At 33.6% G+C, this 27,855-nt stretch overlaps 2 protein-coding genes across 2 annotated transcripts; one reads left to right on the plus strand and one right to left on the minus strand.

Moving 5' to 3' along the window:
- Window positions 1-1,407: 1,407 nt before the first annotated feature.
- LOC128214887 (uncharacterized) lies at window positions 1,408-16,144 on the minus strand. Its single transcript, XM_052921593.1, has 7 exons — window positions 15,940-16,144; window positions 15,626-15,720; window positions 15,196-15,312; window positions 14,879-15,010; window positions 14,009-14,295; window positions 13,937-13,953; window positions 1,408-1,745 (listed from the first exon to the last, which is right to left on the minus strand). Exons 1-7 carry the CDS (start codon window positions 16,142-16,144, stop codon window positions 1,408-1,410), a joined length of 1,191 nt encoding a protein of 396 aa, XP_052777553.1.
- A 5,765-nt stretch (window positions 16,145-21,909) lies between these two features.
- LOC128243116 (ras-related protein Rap-2b-like) lies at window positions 21,910-27,400 on the plus strand. Its single transcript, XM_052960661.1, has 2 exons — window positions 21,910-22,042; window positions 26,273-27,400. The coding sequence occupies exon 2, from the start codon at window positions 26,281-26,283 to the stop codon at window positions 26,932-26,934; it is 654 nt and encodes a 217-aa protein (XP_052816621.1). The 5' UTR covers window positions 21,910-22,042; window positions 26,273-26,280; the 3' UTR covers window positions 26,935-27,400.
- Window positions 27,401-27,855: the final 455 nt, after the last annotated feature.

The following is a 27,855-nucleotide window of genomic DNA, read 5'->3' on the forward strand; positions in this document are numbered from 1 at the left end:
CCAGCACATATATGTTGAAACTTTTTTGAATGTTTATGCCAGTTTATTTTTACTCAAGGTGATCTTTATTGTCAATCTGAAAACATGGATCTAGTTATGTTTGAAATTTCTGTAGTTGACTCCTCTTCTGGTGAAAACATCTGTTCAGCAAAACATTTCACATTTCCTTATCAAATTACAATGCAACATCCATACACTTACAACTCTAGTAATAACAGACCTGTCATATAACAACACCATATTGACAACCAAGAGAGTCCATAAAACATTATTATCTGACTGGCAGTGTTTTTATTTTATGGTAATTCAATGCCTGTCCTGAACGTAAAACTCGGGTACCTGAAACTTCATTGAAACTGCATATATTTATTTCCATATCAGGATCGTATCATATTTAAGTTATCTTTGAAGCCCAGTTGATGGCAAGGAAAAATTGTTATAGTTTCCATTCATGTCGTAACTATAATTTTTCAGACTATAGAAGGTTTTGCTTGCTGTAAAACATATATGATAGTTACTTTGACAATTGTGTGAGATGAAACAGACGTATTTTAAGAGGGAAATTGTTCTTGCACACGTAAGTTAAATATTAGTTTTAACATATTTTATTCAGTTCGTATATACAAAAATAACAGTACAGCAATAGTATGATGAAATGGATCTGAAAACAAGCAATGTAATTGCTTATATTAAATCCTTTCCATGTAGCAGTGTACAGTTACGAATTGCATAGAAAAGTCAGTGTATGATGTGAAGTGAACAGTTTGACGAAATTTATTAGTTTAATAACTGTTCAAACTATTATTTACATTTAATTTAAATGTTTTGGAAAAATAAGATAACTATTAAAAAGACAAACAAACAAAAAGAAAAAAAAACGCAAAAATATTCTGTCACACACACTGTCCCGATGAAAAGCGTTCGATACACCAATGGGGTCGACTGTTAGGCATCAAAACGCTTTGATGCTGTAATGAATCTCTGGACTTTTAAAAACAAGCTTGAATTGGCATCAAGGGTAGGGCGATCATTACCGAAAAGAAGATTTTCTACAGTAGCAGCACAAGGTAAATCATGGATAAAACGGTTACGCATTAATTGATATCTAGGACACTGAGTGAGATAATGTGACACAGTTTCAACGGCACCACAAGCACAAAGGGGAGAAGGAATAATATTTCTTCTGTGAAGGTCATAATTTAATGAGCTACATCCTAATCGCAGACGAGCATGATTAACTTGATGTTGTCTGTTTCCTACATTATACAGGAGCTGTGATTTCTTTGGTTTCGTGTTAAGTTGTGATTTAAACTCGCTGAGAGTAGGTGCATGTCTGATATCTTCAGGAAGTGAGTTCCACTGGCGAATAGTCAGGGGTAGAAATGAAGTAGCATAGGCTTGAGTTTTTCAAGGGATGACTGGAACTTCTGAGCGATTTCGTAGGGCATATGGCTGAGCTCTCGGCTGAGGAATTAGATTTGTAAGATACTCTGGAGAAAGACCATTTTTCATTTTAAAGAACAGAATGAGGCGATGTTTGCGTCTCCTTTCCGCAAGTGTATCCCAGTTAACGTCAGCTATAAGCCGCTCAATACTACACAGTTTGGTAGCACCGGTTACAATTCTAGCCGCCTCGTGTTGGACAGCTTCGATATCATTTTTTAATTCATTACTACAATTGTCCCAGACAACATCGGCATACTCGAGTAAAGGTCTAATAAAAGTGACATACATTTTGTCCAAGGCTGCACGGAAAATTACAAACTTTAACTTCCTAAGAATACTAATTCTCTGCCATGCCTTGTTGACGTTTGAAGATATGTGGGATTGCAATTTGCCATCTGAAGAGAAGGTTACCCCAATATGTTTATGAGTGCTGATTTGAGATATGGGTACATTGTCGAGATAAAGTGGGGGTTGATTTTGTTGTTGACGTTTACGAGAAAAGAGAACAGATTCTGTCTTGGATGGATTAAAAGTTACTAGCCATTTCTTCGACCAAGATGATATTTGAGATAGATCATGGTTAAGGTCGGCTGCAGAAGATACGGGATCTTCGACAATAATGTAAAGACTGGTGTCATCTGCGAATAAGCGTATGTTTGCCTTAATGTCATTGACAATGTCATTAATGAAAATAAGGAAGAGCAATGGTCCAAGGATAGATCCTTGAGGAACACCAGCGTTGATAGTGAGGATTCCTGAAGCAGAGTTGGATAGGACTACCCGTTGTTTGCGGTCAGAAAGATAAGAGGAAAACCAATGAAGAAGTGAACCACTTATACCGATCGATGACAGCTTATGAATAAGGCCATGATGCCAGACTCGGTCGAACGCCTTTCACGTCATCTAAGGCTTTGCTGACGTCGTTGTAAAAGAAAGCTAACTGGTTGACGCTAGAATCGCCTTTGATGAAACCAGATTGGAAGGATGTAAGTATTTTATTCGAGATGACGTAGTTGTAGAGGTATTTGTGGATACAGCGCTCCATGAGTTTGCCAATACAACTTAGAAGTGATATTGGTCTATAATTGCAGGGACTAGATGGATCAGATTTTTTGAAAATGGGGCTGACGTTCGCCAACTTCCATGTAGAAGGGAAGGTAGAGTTTGCCAACAATCTGTTAAAATATTTCGAGAGAGGCACAGCAAGTTCGTCTTTACCCTCTTTAATAAGTTTAGGACTAATCGAGTCAGGACCACTGGCTTTACTAGGATCAATACAGGAAATTGCATCCCAAATGTCCTGGCTTGTCAACAATATTTGTGAGAGGAAAGTGGATGGAACGTTCTCAACTGTAAAAGGGCGATGTTGCTGGGGTTCTATGGTTGATTGTTTGCTAAAGTATGAGTTTAGAAGGTCTGCCTTTTCTTCATCGGACTCTGCCTTAATTGTTCCATCAATAAGTGTTGGAATTGGTGAAGATGTTTGTTTTTGAGTTAGTTGTTTAGCTAGTTTGACCCATACTTTAGTTATTATGTTATCAGAGTTAATTTTGTTTATTATTTTATGTTCGTATTTCTTTTTAATTTTTCGAATTATATTTGTTGTTTCGTTGCGATAGTTTCTGAATTGTTCCCAAGCCAGTGCGTTATTTGAAAGTTTAGCTTTTCGGTGTAATTTGTTACGTTTTCTGATTCATTGTTTTACCTCTTTGTTTATCCAAGGAACGTCGCCTGGACGAATAGTTACGTTTTTATTTGGAATACTCTCAGAGGCTGATTTTAAGATTGAGCTAGCGATTGTGTCTGCCGTAGCATCTAGATTTTGATTGTTTTCGATGAACGACCAGTCGGTGGATCTGAGTTTATCGTTATATTTTACATAATCGCCTTTGTCATATAACCATATTTGGCGCTGAAAGTAAGTCTGCTTAGGTTTTGTGAATTTTAAGACAGCAACAGTCGGACAGTGAAACCGGACAAGATTTGGAACAAAAGGATCTGCGATGAAACTTGAAATAACTTGATTAGTGTGTTTAATGAACATGAGGTCAATAAGTAAACTAGAGTGCTCGGTGAAGTGAGTTGGTGAGTTAATGAGCTGTTCAGAATTTAGGGAGTCTATCAATCTACATATTTTATTTGACGAATTCAAGCTGATGTTGATGTTAAAATCACCTGCTACAAGTATGTTGTCAACATGCTGGTTGAATGCTTGGTCGAGTGAATGTTCCATGTTAAGCCACTGTGTGTTGTTTGAGTTAGGCGGTCGATAGATTCCGCCCACAAGTAATTTGCGCTGGCATACATGTATTTCAACCCAAACCGCTTCGACACCATTAACATCAAGATCATTTCGTTGAATTGCATGCAGAGTATCTCGGACATATATTGCGACACCCCCACCAAGACGATCGTTTCTGTCATAACGAAATGTTTTTTTAAAGTTTGGGAGTTCGACATCTTCGTCTGAGATTTTATTTGACAGCCATGTTTCAGTAAGGACAAGAATATCGTACGGTTGTGCTTCTACTGTTAGAATGTCAAGTTTTGGTTTCAGACTTTGTATGTTCAGATTCATGATGCTCAGACCACTATTGGTTAGTGCTGCATATGAATTTAATGAGGAGTTCAAGCTATCAGAGTTTGTCGAAGGGCCAGGATTAAGCTCAATATCGCCCGATCTGCTGATGAGCAGTGTGGCGATGTACAAGAAAACAAGAACAAAGTACATCAATGAAGCCAGGGATGCTACAAGTTGGCGAGTTAAATAAGAAAAACTATTTGAGATTAGCATCTAGAAAGTTGGTCGTTAAATCATAATCTGTCGCCAGCTGAAATTGAAGGGGCGTCCGATTACCCAACAATATCGCACCAACAGTGAATCGATGATCGATGACAGTGTGTGTGTGTGTGTGACAAAACAAAAAATATGAAGAAAAGGAAGATAATTGAAAAAAGACATTGCCATAGCAAAACTGTTGATATATGTGGAGGGGACATTTATAAATACATAATACATTTTAAGTTGCCAGTATGTTAAAGATGGTAAACTCCATGGAGTTGAAAAGTATAAGTTAAGATTGAAATATGTGATATAGTAAGTATACGAGAAATACGAGAGGTGCATTGTTGTCATTATCTGTTGAGTAAACACTAAAAAATCCAGTCTGGTTTTTTAAAAGTATCAATAAAATTTAAACAACAACGAAAAAATAAGAAAACAAAAACAAAAAACAAATACAGATTTTGAGCAATGTGTATGAACGCGTACCTTTACAACGGTTTTATTATTATATATTAAAACACAAACAAACAAAAAACAAAAAAACCTTTGTCTAGAAAGAAAACAAGTATCAAAATGCTTACAAATCGACGTACAAGAGAAATAAAAAGTAATGAACATCATAAGTGTACCTTTAGCTAAATAAACAAACAAACAAACAAATAATCAATAAAGTAGAAATAATAATAATAATAATTAAGGCTATTAAGGAGATTATCTGTTTACAAAGTCATGTGCATTAGATTACTTCTTAAATAATGTTGCAAAGTAATATTTCATTTATTGTAGTAATTTTTAAGGATCGTTTGTTTGTTTTAAGTCGCTGTATAATGTTCGATTATACAATAAAGACACATTGTCGGTATTGCTTACATCCTTATAAATGTTCAATAATGCTTATATCGCTATAAACAAACATGACAGCATCAAACTAGTAATATGTTAATTGTTCGATTAGAGTATTTCAACTTTATTTAATACAACGTTGCTTATATCGTTAAACAGTGGGTAAATTATTTAGTCAATATAAACACAAGTATGCTATCGAAGCTTGTGTGAATAGTCTATCCGTGTAAACACTTGGGAATCGAAACGTTACAATTTTATGTAAACTGCGGAGCAGAAAGTCTACTAATTAAATTTGGCTAATTCGCCCATCGACTCGCATCTATGCACTTTGTCGGAGTTGTCCTTAATCAGAATAACGCCATTGGATGTCCAGGCAGACTGGACCCGTTTGTTCTTCACAAGACGTCTTGCATGGTAATATACTTCACCACGTGTTTTGGTATATTAGTAATAACATGAATATTACATGAACATGAACAGGATATTGGAGTCTTTTAGACCAATTCGGAGTTTTGCTGACAAATTACAGCTATGTTGTTTGTCATACTCACGCTGTTCCCTATATGAGCCTTCTGCATATTATATAAAGAGTAATATTGCTGTCATTCCGTGGTAACAAACAGATGAGACCACTCAAGTGCACGGTCCTAAGTGTCTACATATGCATAATTTTAACCGGACTTGTATGTAGAAAACGTTGTATATGTTAATCTTAGCATATATTCATATGTTTTATTAATGGGAATAACAGCAAAAGATCAGCTGTAAGTGAAAATATTCACATCCATGGACCTTTGAATGGAATAATTATTTGCATCTTAGATTTCTTATGCCCGACCATATGATTTATTTGTATACCACAATTTGAGAAAAGGAGCATTTAAGTTTAGAAAATGTCGGTAGGTCGGTCAATGAATTTCGTCTTAAAATGATTGTATGTTTTAACGAAGCTGTTTTTAGGTTGCATACTGTATGACGAACCTCTCTTGTTCCGTTCATGTATTGTACGTAAACGTTCATTAATATTAACTTGAGTAATGATAAAACATTAATATGTTATTATTCTTTTTAACTTGCTATCTACTTATTATTCTACCACCGTAAACGATGAGCAGTTTATTTTTGTAACCAACTGAATAATTACTTTTATGTTCCATTGAACAATGCTTTTTTTTTTCATTTTGACAATATCATTGGTGACAACGACACATCTGTACACACATGCAGTAATACATTTAGCTTCCATACATTGGTTATAACTGACAAAAGGAGAACAACATTTTTAGACTTGCAAACCATCATTAAAAATAATTGAATAATAATTGAAATTGAAATCAAACCAGCAATTTACACATTAGTTCTTTTTTTTAACAATGTGAATTTTAATCACTGTTACTGAAGCAACTTCTTTTCTTCAGAGAAACTGGCAGCCCATCTTGAGCTCATGTAAAAGATCGTATTTTATTTTTGCGAAATACAATTACTATTAAATCTGATCACGAACTTCTGTTTAAATTTATAAAATAGTGTCGTCAGTCTATTGGACATTGACCAGAACACATAAGGGTAACAAAACAATATGCAAAACAGTTAATTTCTCTGTGAATTTGATTGCAATGAGTTCCTCTTTGGAGGCTTTAATATAATTTAGCTATATGTTGCCTTCAGCTTCTCGGTTAATTAAACTTATCAAATTTAGGAAATTGACGGAATCGTCAAAGATTAATGTTGCTACTAAAGCACTGAATCAACGGCAAAGGGAAACGTTGAATTGTTATAAATTAAATGAATTAACAACTAGGAACACAACAGTTACTTGATCCTTTGTTTTAAACAGTTAACACGCTTACAAATAGTTTTGCAAATCGTATATTGGATGATCCATAACTGTTATTCCGGCTTAATCTTTTTCAGGTGTCTGCACCTGGTAATTGTGTATTGAAGTGAATTAACAAATGTTATAACTTTGTTAATTTTATATGATATTGTGTTCATAAAGTTTTATGAGCTAGTTAAAGTTTACAATGTCATTATTGAATTCAATACCAGAATTAATTTGTCTTTCAGCTTACCTTTAGCAATAATAAAAACTCAGAAACTCACTTTTACTATGGAGATGAAAGCAAATTGACTGTATTTCGTGCATGGCCGCGGCGGTAGACATATTAACTAACAATTTGTCAATAGCCCAAATTACCAATGTAGAGTAGGATACCTACCATTTCCTCTTCCCCTGCTCTTATACAACACCTTTTTAAATTTATTATATGCTGTTTGGCCTTTGTCGCGTCAACTTCAGAACTGTTTGAATCAGAAGAAGCTTAGTACTATACCAGAATAACGATATTTAACCACATTGAGCACTACATTCTTTAATCTAAATGCTTTCGATATCCTTTATGTGAGAAAATTGCGTATTACCACTAAACTGACATGTACACGTCATTTTCCCTTTTTCTTTTCGTTCTTTTTTGTCTACTCAAAAACTTTGTCAATGTATATAACCACTCTTTACTACCTACAATTGTTATAGACCTTCTAACCATTTTTATAAGAAAAACAATCTACAAATCATAACAGCCTTTCCATCAGTATGAGCTGCTTGAAAGTGTGATATAACCGAGACATAGTATCAGTTTAAAAGATGTGTATACCATTGGTCTGTAGATCAGTTGAATATGCTCAAAGTCTGTTTATCTGGAAGCTGAAAACATTTTAGTAAAATAAATATTGTCTTTTATCCTGTCACTTGCATACAAATCGTCCAATAACAAGGTGCCTTGAAAATTTAGTTTAATATGATAGTAGACCACGTGATGTTTATCTACAGTCAGTTAGTTATGTGACCGGGAAAACGGACTTTTATCTAATCTGAAATGTCAGAAGACGGGCACAAATAATGTTTCAATATCTTATCAATAGTCCGCAAACAACCGACCTCAACAATCACTCGCTCATCAAGTCCCATCACTCTGCATAATAATGACACTGGCAAACAAATCGGCCAATAAATCAACATGTTTACTTTCCCCACCTGCAAATGCTGAAATCCGTGCAGCATTCAACGATATTTTATTCCATTTCTGTGGTGAATGACATAATAACACTTACAGCAGAAATTAAAAATCTTTTTGCCGGTGCAGTCATTCAACATGTGGCGGTTGTTTGAAGACACTCGTGATATTGAACCATGACCTATGTACTGTAGTCTGTGATTTGTGGAATAACTGTTACATCACCAGATAATGTTTGGTGACTGATCCATTATAATGCACTTTTATAAGTTTTTTTTTTTTAAATTGATATTGTCGAACTAAAATGCAATTACCTTGACTTTAAGCGTATTGAAAAATGTTTAACAGTTTTGAGAACTACCTTTGGGGGCGATTTAAACATGGATACCGAGTGTGCCGACATCAACAAGGAAAACAGCTGTCCCCCTTATTTTTAAAGATACTAAATAATTTAAAGGTTATTTATAGTGTTTAAATAAGCAAAGTAACAGGATAAATATAATACTAGGTCAGTGCCGTAGATGGAGTTTACCACGCTTGGCTCACCCGATAAATTCCCCAGATAACTTTCCTCTAACCACGGCACTAACCTAGTATTCTCTATAGCCTACAAGGCTTATATGTTTAGGTGTGCAGGTTTAATTGGTGTGGGGTTTCATGCTCGAAATGCAATGGCTTTTGTAGCAAATTTTCAAGACTGAACGTGATGAGAAATCCTTGTAGAGCATGTTGCGCACTTCCTTCCAAAAAAATTTTCCTACACAAAAGCAGCTCTATAAAGTTGTATAAACTTCGTAAATGTATACACAATTCATAAGACAGCAGGATATATTTCTCATAATCCGACTTTTGATTAAATAATAGTAATTTAGCCATGGATAGGTAATGGATGACGTTACAATAATGTTAATATTAATAACATATATGCTTTAGGGCCTATTGCTAAAATGTGATATTCAAAAATGTTATCATGTGCTTACACTCTCCCTGTATGGCGGCGTTATGTCTTGAAAAAAATAATAAACATACCAGTCAGACGGGTAAGAATAGACCGTATATCGAGCTAAAGAAACCACATATTGGGAATGACGGATAATACACACGTATGTTGCAACGATGCATTTTTATACAACATCTGCCTTTGATAACCTTGTCAGTTGTATTAAACTACCAATTCAGCATAATTTAACGGTATATGGCAACTTGATCTGGGGTTATTCTCGGTTCCTATACGATACGTTTGACCAGCATTAATCATCGGGCTTAAATCAATATCATAAATGTGGTTTCATTGCAATATTTTTTTTATATTTATTTAAAGGACTTTGATAACTGAAATTGCCGGTTTCTTCTTGTCATAATTTTTTGTAATCGTTGTGAAAAATACACAAACTGATGTTTAATATAGTAAGTAATGTATAAAAACAACGACTTATACAGGACCGTACGACATTAGCCGGATAACTGTCTTGCATAAATTTCCAATCACCGTGCATATCCATGGAACATTACAAACGTTATCGATAATTTACCAATGACTAAAATATCTAGTGAACTGTCACCTGTGAATGTAGAACTTGGTAGAAATAACAGTTGCCCTTGTCGTGATCGGCAGATAAAGAACACTTCCTTTTTATATTGTGTAAATTAAACGATATTGAGTATAAATTTCAATTTGTTTTAGTATGTTCAATGTGTAACGCGACATAGTAAACTATATGTTTTGTATTGTTTAAATGTTTGACTACTGATATTGCCTCCGTACTTGCCATTGTATTAATGACTTTTGTGCGTCATACGAACCGACTTCCATTAGTTAATATTGCCCTTTAAATATTGCAATTAAATGATTCAAAGGGTTGATTAGTTGGAAACTGATAGATAAAGGCTCATGAACAATTTGGTAAGTCACTTTAATTTGTATGTTCCCCCTGAATATGATTTAAAGTACATTTCTGTTAGACTGAATCATGATATTGTATTAAATTTAAACAGCCTTACTTATAATAAAAACACTAAAAACAACATTATGCTCATTGTACCAAAATGTTCTCCTTTTAAATTATGGCCCAAACAGATTGTACTGTTTGTGCATAAGACTGACTCATAACAGTTATGTACTCAAACTTCTACGAAAAGCAAATAAAATAAGTTTGTGTTGTCTGAAGATATTTGTATAATTATTCGTTAAAACCAATCTGCATGTTAAGGAAATGATTTAAGCCTGCAAATGGCACATTGACCTGAATTTCTGGCTGGAAGCCAATTCTGTCTCGTAAATTGCCTGAAATTACGCAAAGCCATTTACAAACGTGTCCGTATGCTTCGGTTATTTGAAGGACGTCGTACTTGTATTAACAGTGATAGTTTACCAAAAGAATTTTATGATTATGCAAAATGACTCACAACATTGCTCGTTCCTGTTATTTTAGATTTTAAGGAATAATATTTTAACCTGGTGTTATTATTTATATTCAACTAAATGTTTTTTGAATGAGTATTTAAGGATAGCTTACGTCAACAAACCAATGGTGACCATGTATATGTTGTACTCACTTTCGGATAAAGAGGATGGGCGATTGGGATGACAACCGGCGTCCCCCAATACATTTTCAAGATAAATATTCACGTCAAGTTGATGGAAATGATTAGCGTTTATTAAACACAAATGTTCTATTTCAGACAAAGTATCACCCAACATATTCTGCAGAATCTCCCAAAACCCCATACCATTCTGAGCACATGTTATAGTGTTCAGGAGGGAGGGTACGCCTTGTGCCCCGCGTCCAACATATGTCCTTCAGACATAAAGTGCAAAATAAACATTATTTCTTGCAACAAACCGCTTGTAACAATGATACAATCTCATCAAAACAACAAATTTACTTTTTTTGCCGAAATGCCTTAGTAACGCGTTTGAAAATTAAATGACGTAGGGGGCTTGAACTTACAACTCTTTCTGTTCATATGAGTATCTGACAGTTGTTGTTTGTTGTTCGTTTATAAAAGAACCAAACTAACTCAATAACGGGATATGAACAAATATAAAACACAAAACAAATGCTACTCACACCTTCTTACACCGAATCTCAGTGGATCAAGACCCTTTATTGTATTGGAAAATTATAGGGTACACTTTTTCAGCAACATAATCCCTAGGCAACTGTCGAAATAGGTTATTATGATAACTTATTTTATTTGATAATCTTCATCAACACAAACGTGAGTTGGGAAGGCTTTCTAATTTAAATTTGCGGTTTATTCGGAGCAGTACGCGTACGTGTTTTTGGCAAAATATTCAGAACTATTGAATCAACATTAATATATGAACTTTTGAAAACTGCTTTTCAAATGAGAAACCTGGAAGTAGTATCTTATATTCACTTACTTGTTAAACAAATGCAGTGAACTCTATCAAACTAGAAGCAATTATCACAATACCAGGATACTTTTTTGTTTCCGGTGTTGTAGAGTATTTTGTTCTTGAAACTTTTCCTATCATTGTAGCACTTTGGCGTTTAATTTAAACATATTTATTTTACAACGATTGTGAAACAAGTTATTACAACATTATATTAATCACTCTCGTTGGCACGATTTTTACGCGAGAGTGTGGTCTTGTGTTGTGGGGGAAACCGGAGAACCCGGAGAAAACCCACTTGTCCGGCTTGGTGACCACAAACCAAACTCACATGCGCCCAAGCCGGGAATCGAACCCGGGTCGCCTAGGTGAGAAGCGAGTGCGCTTACCACTGCGCTAACCGGACAACCTAACATTTTTACCGGCGTTTGATTGTATAATTCTGTGGAAATACTTTGCTTAGATCTCATAATTACCACGAGATGAAACGTTTATCATGCTTGGTAAAGAAGACACATCCTGACTTTTATGAATATGTCAGTACAATGTTCTTAAGGTTTGAAATCGATTTATTCATCTGTTTATTGCCGTCTTCTGATTTTTAATGGAATTTCATTGTGTTGCAAAATCGACGTACGCGAGTCTGTCAACCTTTCTTTGGGAAAGTGAAAGATGGTATTATACGAAGTCGCTAACATATAGTAGGTGTAACTAAGAAGCTTGTAGTAAACGTCTTGAACATTGCATTATTTTGAAATTTAGAATGAGTAATGACAAAGTCTCTTTTGTGTCTGCGACCTTTTGCAAACAACTTTATCTAGTAGAAATATTCCCAAATCGAACTATGAGACCTGGTCCCTATATCACGAAAATACGTATTAATTTGTCATTTTTAAACCTCAATTTCAACTCTTTGTTTTTCAAATGACGTAATTACACAATTAAAATGAATTATGTTCATTCTCTTTTTAAAGGGACTGTACACCATATGGCACCAAAAAAGATTTTTTTCTGTAACGAATCTCAGGACAATTATTTAATAAAATGTTTTACTCTTTGATATTATAATTGTAAAACAATACCAAAATGTAAAAACAAATCGAGTCGGAGACCGGGTCCGAACCGGTGTCGCCAAAATTGCAGTCCAGTGTTGTATCCACTGTGCTACGGAGGCTTACCGTAAACGGTTGTAATATTTAAGGTACATACCTAACTTGGTAATATCACGTGATAACATCGACAAGCCAATCACGCATAAGGAATGAATTCTACTAGGTAGACATACCTTTAATCTTCTTTTATGGAAAAATACGAAAAAACTGCGGAAAAAATAAATCAATTGTAAATTATTTTGTATTTCAGTTAATAAGTTTCAATGCATTGTAAACATCGATACCAAGTTTAAGTCAGTTTTCGACAATGTTCTTTCGCTATTTCATCATACGGAGTACAGCCCCTTTAAACGCGCATTCTCCTTAGAAGTAGGTTAAATATTCCTGAGAACATTTTCCCTGATTAAAAAGTCTACTTGAGTCATCCCTCAACGTAATAAGTTGAAATCGATTGATTTGTGCATTTAACTGCTTTATTAATTCATCGTAAAATCATTTTAGCTTTTTAGAACTGATAAATGCAAATCAAAATAAGGATTTGAAGCAGCCATATCTATTTTACCATCCTTTAACATTATATACAAGAATAATATCATGTTCTTAATTAAGGCATTATGACCGGCGATAACATTTAATTCATTCAAAAGAGTGGATGTTCTGTGTGCTTCCGAGCTTCAAGCAGCTCTTTGCACATGTGCCGTTTATGAATAGCAATATCCATTGCTCTGGTTTACCTTTCCAGTGATTACATATAATACCTGTAGTATCTGAACAAGCCAAACCTTCATCTTTTCAGGACACTGTTCTAAATAATTTTAAAACCAACGACTTCTTTTTGTAAATACAGAATCAAATAATGTGTTCATTTTATGTTTTATAAGATATGGCTACAAACAATGTTGTACTAAAATAGCAACACTTGCGGAAAGTTTTACAGTGAATAATAATAATAATAATAATAATAATAATAATAATAATAATAATAATAACAATAATAATACAAATAATAATAATAATAATAATTATAATAATAATGATAATTATAGTAATAATAATAATGATAATAATAATAATAATAATAATAATGATAATAATAATAATAATAATGATAATAATAATAATAATAATAATAATAATAATAATAATAATAATAATAATAATAATAATAAAAATAATAATAATAATAATAATAATAATAATAATAATAATAATAATTATAATAATGTGCCTAATGCGACCAATAAGGTATAGTTTGTGAATATGCCTAGTAGCTAACCTACATACCAGTAAGAACCACAAAGACTCTTGCAATTACATGATAAATAGTAGATTTCGCGACAATTCTTGTTCACACCACCAGTTAAACATTTACAATTGACCAATAAGTTACTTTTGAGAAGGCGTTTCTGTGACTTCTTGATAAAGTTTGTCCAATAGACCGAGCTCTTTGATTTGTCGGTACTGATCAGGAATTTCCATAAGTGCTGCAAGCGCTAATGCGACATCCGGAATTTTGGATTCGCTTGTGACCTTTTGAAAATTTACAAACTGAAGGTTGTCGAACTTCCGGCCCCGGATAACGTCGTCCCAGCTTTCCATTAAGCCCCAAGGTCCGTCCCCGACCCCGATGACCACTATAGACAGTGGGTAATTAGAGGCATCGATAATGGCTTCGTGGGTCAGCTTCTCTTCGACGACCTGGCCGTCTGCCACAATGATTAAGATGTGGTACTGTAACGTAATAATTTGAAGATTATTTAAATATAAAATATGATAAAAACAAACCAGAGCCACACGAACACTTATCAAGATATGGAAAAACTGCCAAAGTGACGAGCGTAAGGTAGATTTTTGAATGCTAATCTCTTCATTGTTCGTTATCTACAAGTCTTTGATTACAGATAAACCAGGGTTCGTACTTCTTAACATTTTGGACAAGAAATAATTGAATACTATTTCTTCAAAGATGCACTCATTCTCCCAAATTTGATGTACCACAATTATAACAATTGTTTTTATTTACTGAAAAAGGTTAAGGATATAGTGTTTAATTTGAAAGAAAGGTGCAGAAAACACGTTATTTCTACTTTATGAGTTGATAGTTGATCACTTTAAATCTTTGAACACTCGCCAGTTATTCAATATATGTGTGGTTTAAGCTAATACACGATTAAAATCTTTTTATCAGTAATTAATATTTTCAGTAAATGCTTTATTTAGTAAGTAGTTGAAGGTTTATCACTCAAACCATATGCGTGTTTAACATGTGTATGTATTGATTTTAAATAAGAGTGTCACTTTAAATAATCTATACCTTCAACGTTCTTTTGACGATGTTTATCGCTTCGTAGATAACAGGGGCGAAGTTGGTTGGCCCTGCCAGTTGTATTTGTTTTGTCACTTTATTATAAGCCTCATACACCTCGTAAAATGTTTCACAACGTTCCTGAGATAAGCTAAATAGATAAGCTATGCATTCAATATACTAGTTGTTTTATGCTACATCATGACAAATAAATAACGAAGACTTGAAGCAAATTTTTAATACAGATATGCTTATGTGTACGTAAAGTGATCGATAATAGTTTGTTCATTCAATCATCCATGAATCCAAGTACTAAAACCAAATACCTGCGAAAGCCGGAATGTGCCTTTGTCTTTAACCTTCTTGTCACCAAAACCCACTATCAGTATTTCATCAGCGTCTTCTTTAAATGGTTCTAATGTCTCACCAAGTGCTAAAATGACCTTGGAAAAAGGGGTAACATTTTTTGTATATTGTTCATATACAAAATGTGCTGTTTAAACTATTAGATAATCTATATCGTTTAAAATATATAAACACAGCAATATGTTCGAACTCATTGTTTTTATCACCTTTCAGCAGTTTCAGAACTCATATTTTCATACGGTCATACGACAGTTTGTTATACAATTAGTTATTTAAAAATGCTCTTATGAATTATTTTAAAAGTGAAATTGATAATTATAACGTACGCAAACTGATGTCTCATTATGGTTTGTAATATACATAAATATTTCTTATCTAAAGTATATTTACCCTCTGGTAGGGATTGACACCGGTGAGGTCATGTAAACTCTTTCCGTCGTTCGTATGCTGTCCCTGGGAAATGTTGCTCAATGTGTAATCTATGGCTAGATCAATTCGAATTTCAGAAAAAAGTAAAATGTTAACGACGCTTATAAATGAAAACTGAAAAGAAAAGTCAAGCAGTATTTAGATTAGATGATTTCGCCATCAGTTAAATCATAACCATTTGTTGTCAATGTACAACGGATTTCACATGTAATTTAAACGGTTGTATTCTCTAAATTAACTTATGGTTAAGCTTTATTCTTATCAAGGGTTCTTACCTATCATATAATTACATGTCTTTATGTCTTTAAGAATTTCTTGTCGAACCTCATCATAGCTTTGAAATCGATCCTCTATGGCGACGACACTATTCTCATCATCTGTTTTATTTCCAAGGACATTAGAATGGTATCTTGCACCTGTAACAACTAGAAAAGATTTTGATCTGGTAGAAGCCGTAAAGTCGTCCGTAAATTCGCTCATTTTTATCACACATTTATATTTCTGTGTGTTTGAAAATATGGTCCAATTCTCAATATGTTGTTCAATTTGATTTTTTCTCTCCTTTAAACACTGTATGCTTTATCATCGCGCTTTAAAACGAGAATAGTAAAAAGCTTTGTATAAAAAATTAATCATTCTCCTGTTGTTCAATATAACAATACATCCGGGTTTGAACGAATCTAAGTAAAACGATATGATTGATTTAAAATAACCCAAACAAAGTTTAGTGTATGTTTTCTTCTTAAGTAGACGATTAACAAAGTTGATGTTCATGCAAATATCATACAAATTAATAAAGTATTTTGCTCGACTGTTCAAGTGTCGGTGGCTGAGCTGTCAATGACGTGTAAAAACCTTAATGCATTTATTACGAATCATACTATGAATCAAATACACATGTAAAAAGCCACATAAGTCCCTATGTTATGATACATATGACTGAAATATAATTACATGTAATTTGATAAAACGTCTCTCAAACGTTTAACCCGATTTATCTACATTTCTTTAATGGCACTCACATAATGTACCTTCATTGGTGACGTATGTGACTTTGTGACAACAGTATAGGAGTAAGGATATGTGCCATACAATTTTGTAATAATTTGCACGATTAACGTGACAGACTCCAAAATTGCTACTTTCAATATTGTCCGGGTCAATATGTTGGCCTATTTACCATGTCTGATTAATTGATTCCTCTTGTCGCTGACAAAGTACTAACGATGGGAGACCAAATTTGCGTACAATGGTCAATGGTCCGAATAAATTACACGTTGATTTCAATCTAGCGTATCTGCAAATCGGTTCAAGTTCTTCTTTGAATATCTCGTATTTTCCTGTAAAAGCTTTAGACGTTCAGGTTGTCTTTTAAGCAAATGAAAACAAAAATGTCAGCTCTGGAAAAACTCAATAAAACAGCAAAGGGGTAGGACTAGCCTAGTTGCCAAACAATTTACAGCGAGTCTTAATTCAATTTAGAAGATTAAAACTTGTAGTTGTAATTTTATGTTTTGAAATATTTTTGTTGTATGTTCGTAATCATTGAGAACTGGCAAATTAAATTGTGAATATAAATAAATCAATCATTTTCTTTTCAAAATATGAAATATGGACTCGTGTAATTCTTGAAAAAAAACCTACCACGTTTGGCCTAAATTTTATGGAATCAGTTTTCTTGCTTATTTATCACTTTCATTGCATCAAGAAATATCACGATCGAACATCAAATGTTTGTAAAAAGGTTAATGCAAGAATATATGTATTGTCTACAGAATAGAGACACTTGTACAATACGTTCCTGAACATTTCGTTGAAAGGCTTTTAAAAGACACACTTAGGCACAAACATGAATGTTATTATTATGTAACATTTCAAGAGGACCTTTCAAATTTATCTTGAACAAGAGCATTTGTATTTTTAGAAAAGGCAACTTGAATGTAGTTGACTCTGCTCCGGACTTTTGAGTATGTGTAGGAGTTTCCATGCCCTACGTAGTGTTAAGAGGTAAATACCATGTAATGGAAAATTAATTGGTATAAAATATTGATACTAATGGCTGAATTTTTTTTTCGTTTATAATTTCAACAGCTTGTACAAATCTTAAACAGTACTTTTTATTGTTAAAGGCACTTAGGGGAATGTTGATATGCCAACAAGAGGAATAAATGAATTAATAAAATGGCATTTCTTTCACGGCAAATGGACACTAGCACTTAAGAAGCTTTTGTTTTAAACTTCAACTATTGCCGACTAACATTTCTCCGGTCATTTCAAGGACGCTGTACTTCAAAAACCCACTGTCAGATTTCCAAAATAATCTGGTATAATACAATGACTGCCTGTCACTGTTTAAAATTATTTTACAAGAGCAAGTGCAAAAAGCTAAACATTTGAGGGCGTACATTGAATGCACGTCTCGGTTTGTAATTTGTAAACCATTTTATTACTGTGGTTACCAACTAGAATAAACATTGTTTTGTAATGTATGGTTTAGCCGCCGTTAACTGGATTAACTCCTTGAGTTCTTTCATTGACCGTACCGAAACAAAAGCCCTTATATATCGCAGAGCAATGGTTGCATAAATGGTATAAATGCCCTATTGTATGAGTTATGATTTAAAACGATTTACAAATGACAACTTTGTTCGTTTTAATACAATTTTTAAATGATATAACGTTCATATTTTAAGATAGTTCAGTGTTAAAATGATTGATCGTTGTAGCCCAATGGACTAAAACCACTAAATGAACAATATAATGTGGCTTAGTGCAAATACGGTTTTAACTGAACATAGCAATACAAGGCGTTAAAACAGTCTTGTGCTGAAGATCTGATATGATAACAACTATAAACTCATTTAATTTCGCATGACGGGGTAGGTCATTTGTAAAATTAAATGTTTTTATCACCTCAAACAGTTTAATGTGTAGTAATATGAAGGGATACATGGACATACATATAAAAGAACGGATTTACGGGCATATCTGTTCAGCCACACAGGTTTGTGTCGTATTCAAATATCTTTTACAAACATGAATATGTTAGATATGATGTCATATTTAAGTCTCAATATGTATCAAATGTATCAATATACTACTTTGACTGCCGTGGTTGTTCATGATGTCTTCGCTAGTGGCTGTTTGATCGTACAGTTTGTTGTTGGATTTTGAAGGATTTAGAAAACTCCAATGGATCGGGTTTAACTGACTGTTCCATGGCGGTAACTACACTCATTATTGATAAAGCTATTTTGATGTACGTGGTGTCTTCCTGTGTAGTTTGTACGTTATTTGTCTGTCCGTCAGTGCATCTCGAGCCCTAGCATTGAGCCTCTAAAAAAACACAATATAACGAAAACTTACGCATGCAATAAAAAGATGTAAGTATTAACGCCTTACACCTAACTTATTAACGAATACTCAACCTTACCTAGTTTACGAAGTAAAATAAATGGCCATGCGTGCGGAAATCATATTGGAAACTATTATGTTCTATAGTATGAAATGAACCCAAGCCGGAAATGATGACTTAATATTTTCCTGTGTGAAAATAGAATGGCGGCACCCATTTTGTCGCATGCTTAAAAGTCCATGGAACGTTGTAGGTAGTATATGTTTTTTTCCTATGAAGTACACAAAACAATCATCGATTTTTTTCATGGCAGTATAATAACTATTCTTTGTCTAAAAGGTCTTGTCATATGAGGAATTTTCCATTATCGGAAAGTCAAGCGCAGAACGTTCTTATTAGGTATTGGCAAATCATGTTAAAATCAAATAATTTCTGTCTTGAAGAAAGGAAACGATCATTTCAGTAAATTATATAAATATAATCAGGGAAATGTCGATATGTAGAGCGTCTGACCGGATGACCCTATAATCGCTCAAAGTGCCAGCGGACATCTCAACTAGGATCAATAGCACCGACTACGTTAAATTCTTAAAAGAGTAAAACACAGTAAATAAAAAAAGAAAAACTATTTTCAATTTCGAATATTTATGTTCTTTATATAGTAGTTAATATTATACTCGGCTTGTTCATGTAGTTTCAAATGTGTTAATGGGAGACACACACGCGCACAAACACTTACACCGCAAACACGCACACACGCACGCGCGCACGCACGCATGCACGCACACGAACACAAACACTTTTTAATGTTGAAAGTATTGATAAATGTTGGGAAAAGAGTGTGCGCACATCGTCTATTTTAAACCCCAAGTTACCGCGTCTTTCACCGACCGTTCAAAGACGGTAACTCTTACATTTATCAACTCGGATGATGATTGTGTATGTATGTTTGGACACTCTGTGTTATTTGCACGTTTTGTGTCTTTTATTAAGTATGTTTTAGGCCCTAATGTCATGAACTATTCGAACTGTACAGTCTAAATTAGGGTTTCTGAGTGAATTCATACACACACTGTGTACGAAAAGTATATATAATTATGGATTTATCTTCGTTATGTGCATTGATATGCACTTTTGTCTTCAACACATGGCACAATTAAGTTTTAAAGATTGTTTTGTAAGAGCTACCGTGACATAACGATTGCTGTTGAAAATGAAGACGCGGTGGTCAGTTAGTGAAACATCGATGCTTCCAAGAAAATGGACTTTGATGGTCAGTGTATTAAGATGGAACTTCAAATGTTTGGAAAGTCACCACAATGGCCTATATAATGTCTCAGTATTACGTTGTTTACAACATGCAGAAAAACAGTTACTTGTTTCTTATATTCTTATTTGGCCATCTCATATTTTCCTAAAATCATAATCAAACGAAATGCAATGAAATGTTTTGAATGCATATTTATTGCTTATATTTATATATAAATACCAGTGCAATGTAGACACAAGACAATAAATATGCATTCAAAAATGGAGCATTAAGCATTAACATAAATATTTATAAATAACATTCAAAATAGTCTATATGATATTAGTACTAATATAGATATATACATTATTTATGCATTATGATTAAAGAACATACATTTGGGTTAATTGTTGAGACATAATTAACTGTCCTTTCTGTTCAGTATAACAATTAATGTTTAATATGTGGTATGATTTTTTCAGGCATATAATGCTGATGTCCATTACTTATTTGCATTGTTTAGTTATAACGGAGCTTTGATACCAATGTAGGTTGTCTGGATAAAGAAAAATGAAACATTGTAAAACAAACGCTCAATATTTTAGGTTTTTGGAAATGCCTTAATTTTACATACAAAACATGTACATATTTAATTACCGGTTTCATGTGACGGACCATCCCTTAAACTAACTACCCGTTCCAAACGATTAATATCTTTAACTTTTTTCCTTCTGCCTGTTTTAACAGACTCCATATATGTGTATGCTTACTTTACACATTTGTAGCTTTTTTCATTTTTATCTGCAACTTAAGCCCTCGCTTTTCATCGCTTGCAGATGTATATACTATATAACTTGTGTTTAATTCATAGTTATATATATTGAATGCTGACAGGTTTGGTACTTCTCGCATATAATTATATACATCTGGAAACAACACAAGAATGTTTTCAATATAACATGTTTGTTTAGTTGTGTTTTTTTGTATATTTTGATATACTGTGAAACGTATCTTAAACAACATCAACTGATTCTAACTTTCCTCGTTGGTCGATTAAGCAGGTTGGGTTACTTTACAAAATAAAGTGGGTGGACGAGATAACGAGAATGTCGTTCATTCAGATGTCATTACGGACAAAATTCACTGTACGTGCAAGCAAGCTTGTACTTTTAGATATTTCACTTGCCTTGATTTAGATATAATTATCCGTTATTGTTGGAATATTTTTAAAATACTCACAGGTGTGTTTGTTGAAGCAATAATGATACGGGGAGATTGATTTACGTGGAAATGAATCAATCAATAAATAATTAAATAGATATGTTTAGGACTATCCCTTACATGACTTTCTTGACAATCGACTTGTGAAAGTCAAATGTTCGTATCTCAATACATTTCTTGTTTCAACTCATTTGTAATGCCTTTGTGGCCAGTGCTACGATATTTTTTTAGGTCCCAGAGCGATAAAATACCGGTGATTTGTACATGGTTCTATCCACTTCTGTTATCAGTGTGGCTTTGCGGCTAATATCACTTCAATTTATGCCCCTATTGCACTATTTTCGGATGCATTAACTTGTTATCTGGTGATCTTGAGCGACTTCCCGCATTGCTAGACGCCGCCGTCTTGCATTAGATACTCAAGTATTGATATCGGAGACTATGTTTAATAGGAGCAACCTTTTGTTAAATTATGTTACGTTTGCTAGTGCTAGAAGGTTGTATGTAAGTGCTGGGACGGATAATAACAATGAAACTGTTAATTGATAAACAGGTAAATATTATTATAATTTAAGTTTCCAACAACTACGCAGAATACATTTATTCTTAGTATTTGAATATTGTGTTTTGTTTTGTTATGTTTTCTTTTATTCTGTAACATGTTTTATCTATTAACAAAACGTTTGGTGCGAAAGAAGCTCTGCATCAAAAAAGTCTTAGTATGCGATATATAAATTAAATTAACCTCATCCATTTGTAATATTGTTCTGATCATTTTAAACTGATTAACGTTTGGAAAATACAGGTCTGCTTTATTTTTTTTAAATCTAGCCCTTGTTTACGTTTTATACAAATAGTTGTACCGTATGTGCGCTTCTTGATAAGACGAGGCTGGTTTCATTGCTATGAAGTATACGGGTGACAATTACATGTGGGAGTTACTTTAAAGCTTCTGGCCCTAGTTACAAATGGCAATTACACTTGTCAGAAAATAGCTAATTGAGCTAATGTTTCTTGTTAGCATATACCCAACTTTAAATAAAGATTCTTGTGGCTTGTATCTTGAATCTTGGACATATAGTATCCTTTGATATCATGCAGCATTCAAGCTATGGAGAATATATATAGCTTCATTAGAACAAAACGTAATACCCTGAGGTACAATAAATGCAATGTATCAAACTACTGCAGTTAAAGCTGCATTAAGAGTAGAAAAACAAAATAAAACATAAAAAAATAAATATTTGCCATTCTCTCCCAATTCTATAAATGAAGAAAATATAAGTTTATGATTTAGATAATAAAATAAATTATAAAAGTTATATCACTAGTTCACATTTTTCACAAAATAAGCTTTATTTTTTTAATTAAGTTAATACGGTCAATTGAAAAAGTGTGACATCTGTATTCCATTCTTATCTATCCGATTAATGTATAAGCACAAAAATATCCATATAATTGCACGTAACTATAATGTAAACCTTCTGAAAGGCAGGGTTTTATTGCGCTTTCGCATAATCTATACGGTACAACTAGCTTTGTGGGTTACAATATACATTAGCTTTCACCATTATATGCAAATCATGCACGAACGGTTCTTGGTCCGTCTATGTAATGGTAGGAAGTCTGAACATGTCTTTATCTCTTTGCCATAGGCATGACCAACTGGCAAATATGTTTTATTATAAATAAATAAAGGTTTATGACGTCTGTGTCAGCTGTCACTTCTTACAAACGTCTTTTTCAATTAATCTATTCAATGTAATGCGCATTGCTGAAACAATATACACGCGATAAATAACCTGCCAATAACAAATCATGCCAGGTGAAATGCTGTATGTTGATGTACATTTTTGATAAAGTATTTATTGGAAAGAATGTGTCAAACTAAAAGAATTTTGTGATATTCTTTTCTTTGTAGTATTCTTATATTACAGAATAAAATGTGCAGTATGGTATGAACAGTTGACTGGATAGATACCACTTAATTGTAGGATGTGCACGATGAAAAGCTCCTCCCGAGATGAAATCAATTGCCCTTTTAAATGTCCATAAAGTTGATGCAGAGAAAACCGCACACGACACTATGCACTTTATGCTTTATTTAGAGGATTCTTGGACATACGGCCCTCAAACCACAGGCATCTGAATCATTGTTTGTCACTAAAATGTTGTTTAAAACCATTTTGGGTACATACAATGAGATAAACAACACATCTGAAGATATTTAGTGTCTTTCATATACAAAAAAGAAACAAGGTATGTAACTCAAACTTACCCGATTTCACGGTAGAGTCCAGTTTTATGCAAATTTCTCAACCAACATATAAACAATCCATTTTTAAATAAGTGACATGGAAAGAAGAGTCAATTACCTTTAAAATGGTGTGCGATATGTTGGTATAACTATATTGTCTTTAGACAAACAAGCATAATTCAATGTCCAATTCTCGTGTTTATCTTTAGTCGGAAAGAGTACAGCAAATTCAGATCGTCAATTTTCCCCGTGTAAACAGTGCTAAAAACAGACCTATTGAAGTTATTTTATGCTTCAGTGTACAGATAAATTAATTCCATTCCTTTATATCACAATAAGACTAACACCACAGTTTAAGAAACAACCGTATCAGTCTTCAAATTAAATCCACTTTAAAATTTTGTTTGAGGCGGACATTTTCCTGACAGCGCTCAGATGTTTCTGATCAACCTCCAAAGAAGAGTATTTGACCCAGCCAAGCTTGTGTGGCTCACATTCAAGCCGGTACAAAGATGTTAAATGTACATGTCAATGACATCATCTGGGCGCTTGTGGGTAAAATGGCCAGCTGCCTACGAAATTTAAAGAGGATTTAGTTTAAAGACTGATACGGTTGTTTCTTAAACTGTGGTGTTAGGGTTTTCGTGATATAAAGGAATGGAATTAATTTATCTTTACACTGAAGCATAAAATAACTTCAATAGGTCTGTTTTAGCACTGTTTACACGGGGAAAATTGACGATCTGAATTTGCTGTACTCTTTCCGACTAAAGAAAAACACGAGAATTGGACATTGAATTATGCTTGTTTGTCTAAAGACAATATAGTTATACCAACATATCGCACACCATTTTAAAGGTAATTGACTCTTCTTTCCATGTCACTTATTTAAAAATGGATTGTTTATATGTTGGTTGAGAAATTTGCATAAAACTGGACTCTACCGTGAAATCGGGTAAGTTTGAGTTACATACCTTGTTTCTTTTTTGTATATGAAAGACACTAAATATCTTCAGATGTGTTGTTTATCTCATTGTATGTACCCAAAATGGTTTTAAACAACATTTTAGTGACAAACAATGATTCAGATGCCTGTGCCTCAAACATGGTGGTGAGGTCGGTCATGACCTGTACTGCAGATCCCAATTGTAATTTCAAGATCACCAAAATGACAACAATCATCATTATCTTTCAAAAGATATATTTAGTTTGTTACTTGTTTAATAGCCAAAATGCGTTATTTGATTGTTGCAATAAATTGACCATTGTCGTGTTTTATCAACAATTTAGCTACCAATTCAATTCACCTTTAAGCAGGTATCCGTTAATATGTTTACCTGGCATTACTCATATTTTAATCTCTATCTAATCGATTTTCCCTTTATCACCGCTGCCAAATGGTTTACTGGAAACTCATGAATCAATATTTAGAACTTGTAAAAAAACTATACATATTGTCATAAACAGTGGATGGGCTGTTGGTCATAACCTTAAACTACACACAGTCATCTAATGCAGAATGAATTGGCTGCAAACATCTCTTCTTCCCCTTTTTAAATTATTGAAATATTCTTCTTGGTTTAATGAAATGCTGTTGTGCTTCACAATCTTTCACGACCCTAATGCTACATTCTGGCTCCTTGTATTTCCGTATCTAATTATACCCTCTTGTCCTTGTCAAGAAACGTATATTTTCCTATCACATTTGTTTAAGAAACTCACTCAGTTCAGCCCTCCGTTAATCACCACACTGTCCATTTAAGAATGTCAGTGATTGACAGTAAATCGGTCCCAATAAAATGCAAGAAGGGCAGTACATATTTTTATCATTTTTAAAAGAAGTAGTTGTTACTTCAGTTTTATTTTATGCTGAGTAAGTGAGATTCCAGAGGAATTACGAACTACAAAAATAATAATTAAACCGATTTGTTTATGTCAGAATTGTCGCATTATTTTCTAATATGTACGAGATACTCGCAATCCCAACGTTTTCTCAAATTATGATAGTCTTGTTTTTACCAATATTCGGGTAACAAGGTGGTTGTATATTATAATGAAGAAAGGCGTTTATTTAGTCAGAATGCAACTATGACAATATTAACTTCCCTGCTCTTAAAAGACCGACCTTTATTGAGTTACAAAGCTTTTAATTCAAAACAAGATATCTATGTTTAAAATAATCTTTCAAAACGCAGTAATTACTAATATGGGGAATTATCCGTATATCAGAAAATACTACTCAAAACAACACATTCGGACTATCAATAAGAGTAATGTTGTGTTTAAATCAGTAACAGAACCAGAATGAAAACATGTTAATATTTGCAATCTTTCAAAACTAACCACTGACATTTGACATGAAAACCGTTTATGACAAACGTTATTATAGTTGCAATCCTTCAAAATTAATCACTGACGTTATATTTTCTGAAATCAAATCCGTTTAAGATGTGGATTGTATTTTGAAGTGTCTGGAAAATTAAGTTAACGAAACTTTGCGTATATTTTATTTTTCTTCATTTTCAGCAAATGCAATGGAAAGGGACTCTAAAATGCAGAACTTTCGGGTCGTAGTCATGGGGACCGGTGGCGTCGGGAAAAGTTCTATTATAAGCAAATTCATGAACGACAAATTCACTGAAATTCATAAAGAAACTATAGAAGAACTGCACAGACACCGGATGCGGTTTGACAGTGTGAGTGTTGAAATAGACATTCTAGACACGGCCGGATCTCTTCAGTTCCCGGCGATGAGAAAACTTGCAATAGCAACAGGGGATGCATTCCTTCTTGTTTTCTCTGCTAATAACCCGGAAAGCTTTGAAACTGTTAAACACCTTCGAGATGAAATTAGAGAGCAGAAACAAAAGGGACAGTACTCAATCGTTGTTATTGCAAATAAAACTGATTTAGACACCGAAGATAGTCACTCACACGCGGTGACCGAGTCGGTTGTGTGTATGGACTGGGAGGAAAAGTTTATAACTACATCTGCCAAAACAGGTGACAATATTGACATTGTCTTTCAAACTCTTGAAAATAAAATTAGGGAAAGAATAACGCTTGAAAAGAAACGTCTGTCATTTTTCAGAAGGATTTCAATGCCAGTGATGAGACTAACCAACTCGGAAACGGCAGCTACAGGATTTATGGAGATCAAATCTCGAACACGTTCGATGAAAAAATAAAAAAAAATGATATTTTTTTATCTGTTCATAAATGAAATATTTTGTTTGTTTGTTTTTAAAGTCAAATAAATACTATGTGTTCAATTTTACCAAACTAGATGCACGTTCCATGTGAACGGCATCAGTTAGTCAAATATCCTGTATGTTATTTTAGTATACTAAGTATGATATTTTTTACCATTCTGTCTTAATACTACTATCAGGTCAGTTATAAAAAATGCAATCTTATATTGTACTGCTAGGAGTTAATTTGCTTTATTCTTTATGTAAATTAACGATTAGTTTCGCAGAGCGTTTTGTACGATTTATATTAAAGAGAGAGCTAGCAACTGGATTTTATCTTAACAGCAAAGGTACTTCACTCCTACTCACATTGACATTTGCTTATTCGTTCTGTTGTTGGCGTTGGATACGTTCAACCTGTGAAACCATTTAATTGAATGTACTCGATGTCAATACAGGCTTAAACCCCATAGCAACAATTTATGTTTATATTCACAAATTTTGCTACGTCAGATATATTTACTATCACACAGTAACTTTTTTGCATGAAGTATTTTCCTGATGAAGGACAATTACGTAGTTCAAAAAGGTTGCATACCTATTTGAGACTGAGTAACTCTACCATATTTTTTTCATATATCTATAGACCATGCAGTATTTAGATTTTAATATCCTACTCAACGTTCAATAATAAGGCGACTTCTTTCACTGATTAGTTGACAGACTCGATTTAGTCAACTTTACAACCTAATGAAACACGAGGAAAAGCGGGAAACGGCCATATACCGACCAGGTAGCAAAGTTGGTTTAGTAATTACTTATATTTTACTCGCAGAACTTATTGTAGCGGAAGAGCGCAAAATTGGTCCTTTTGTATTTATCTGCTACTTTTTTCTTATATAGTTATCTTGGTGGCTT

Source organism: Mya arenaria, chromosome 2 (assembly GCF_026914265.1).
Source record: "Mya arenaria isolate MELC-2E11 chromosome 2, ASM2691426v1".
NCBI lineage: Eukaryota > Metazoa > Mollusca > Bivalvia > Myida > Myidae > Mya > Mya arenaria.

Excerpts from the sequence above, each read along its gene's own strand:
- LOC128214887 (XM_052921593.1), bottom strand. The coding sequence starts at position 16,144 with ATGAGCGAATTTACGGACGACTTTACGGCTTCTACCAGATCAAAATCT. Across the intron at positions 15,313-15,625 it reads GTGTCAATCCCTACCAGAGG|GTCATTTTAGCACTTGGTGA; the intron begins GTAAATATACTT and ends CCTTTTTCCAAG. Across the intron at positions 14,296-14,878 it reads TCGTCAAAAGAACGTTGAAG|TACCACATCTTAATCATTGT; the intron begins GTATAGATTATT and ends ATTACGTTACAG.
- LOC128243116 (XM_052960661.1), top strand. The coding sequence starts at position 26,281 with ATGGAAAGGGACTCTAAAATGCAGAACTTTCGGGTCGTAGTCATGGGG.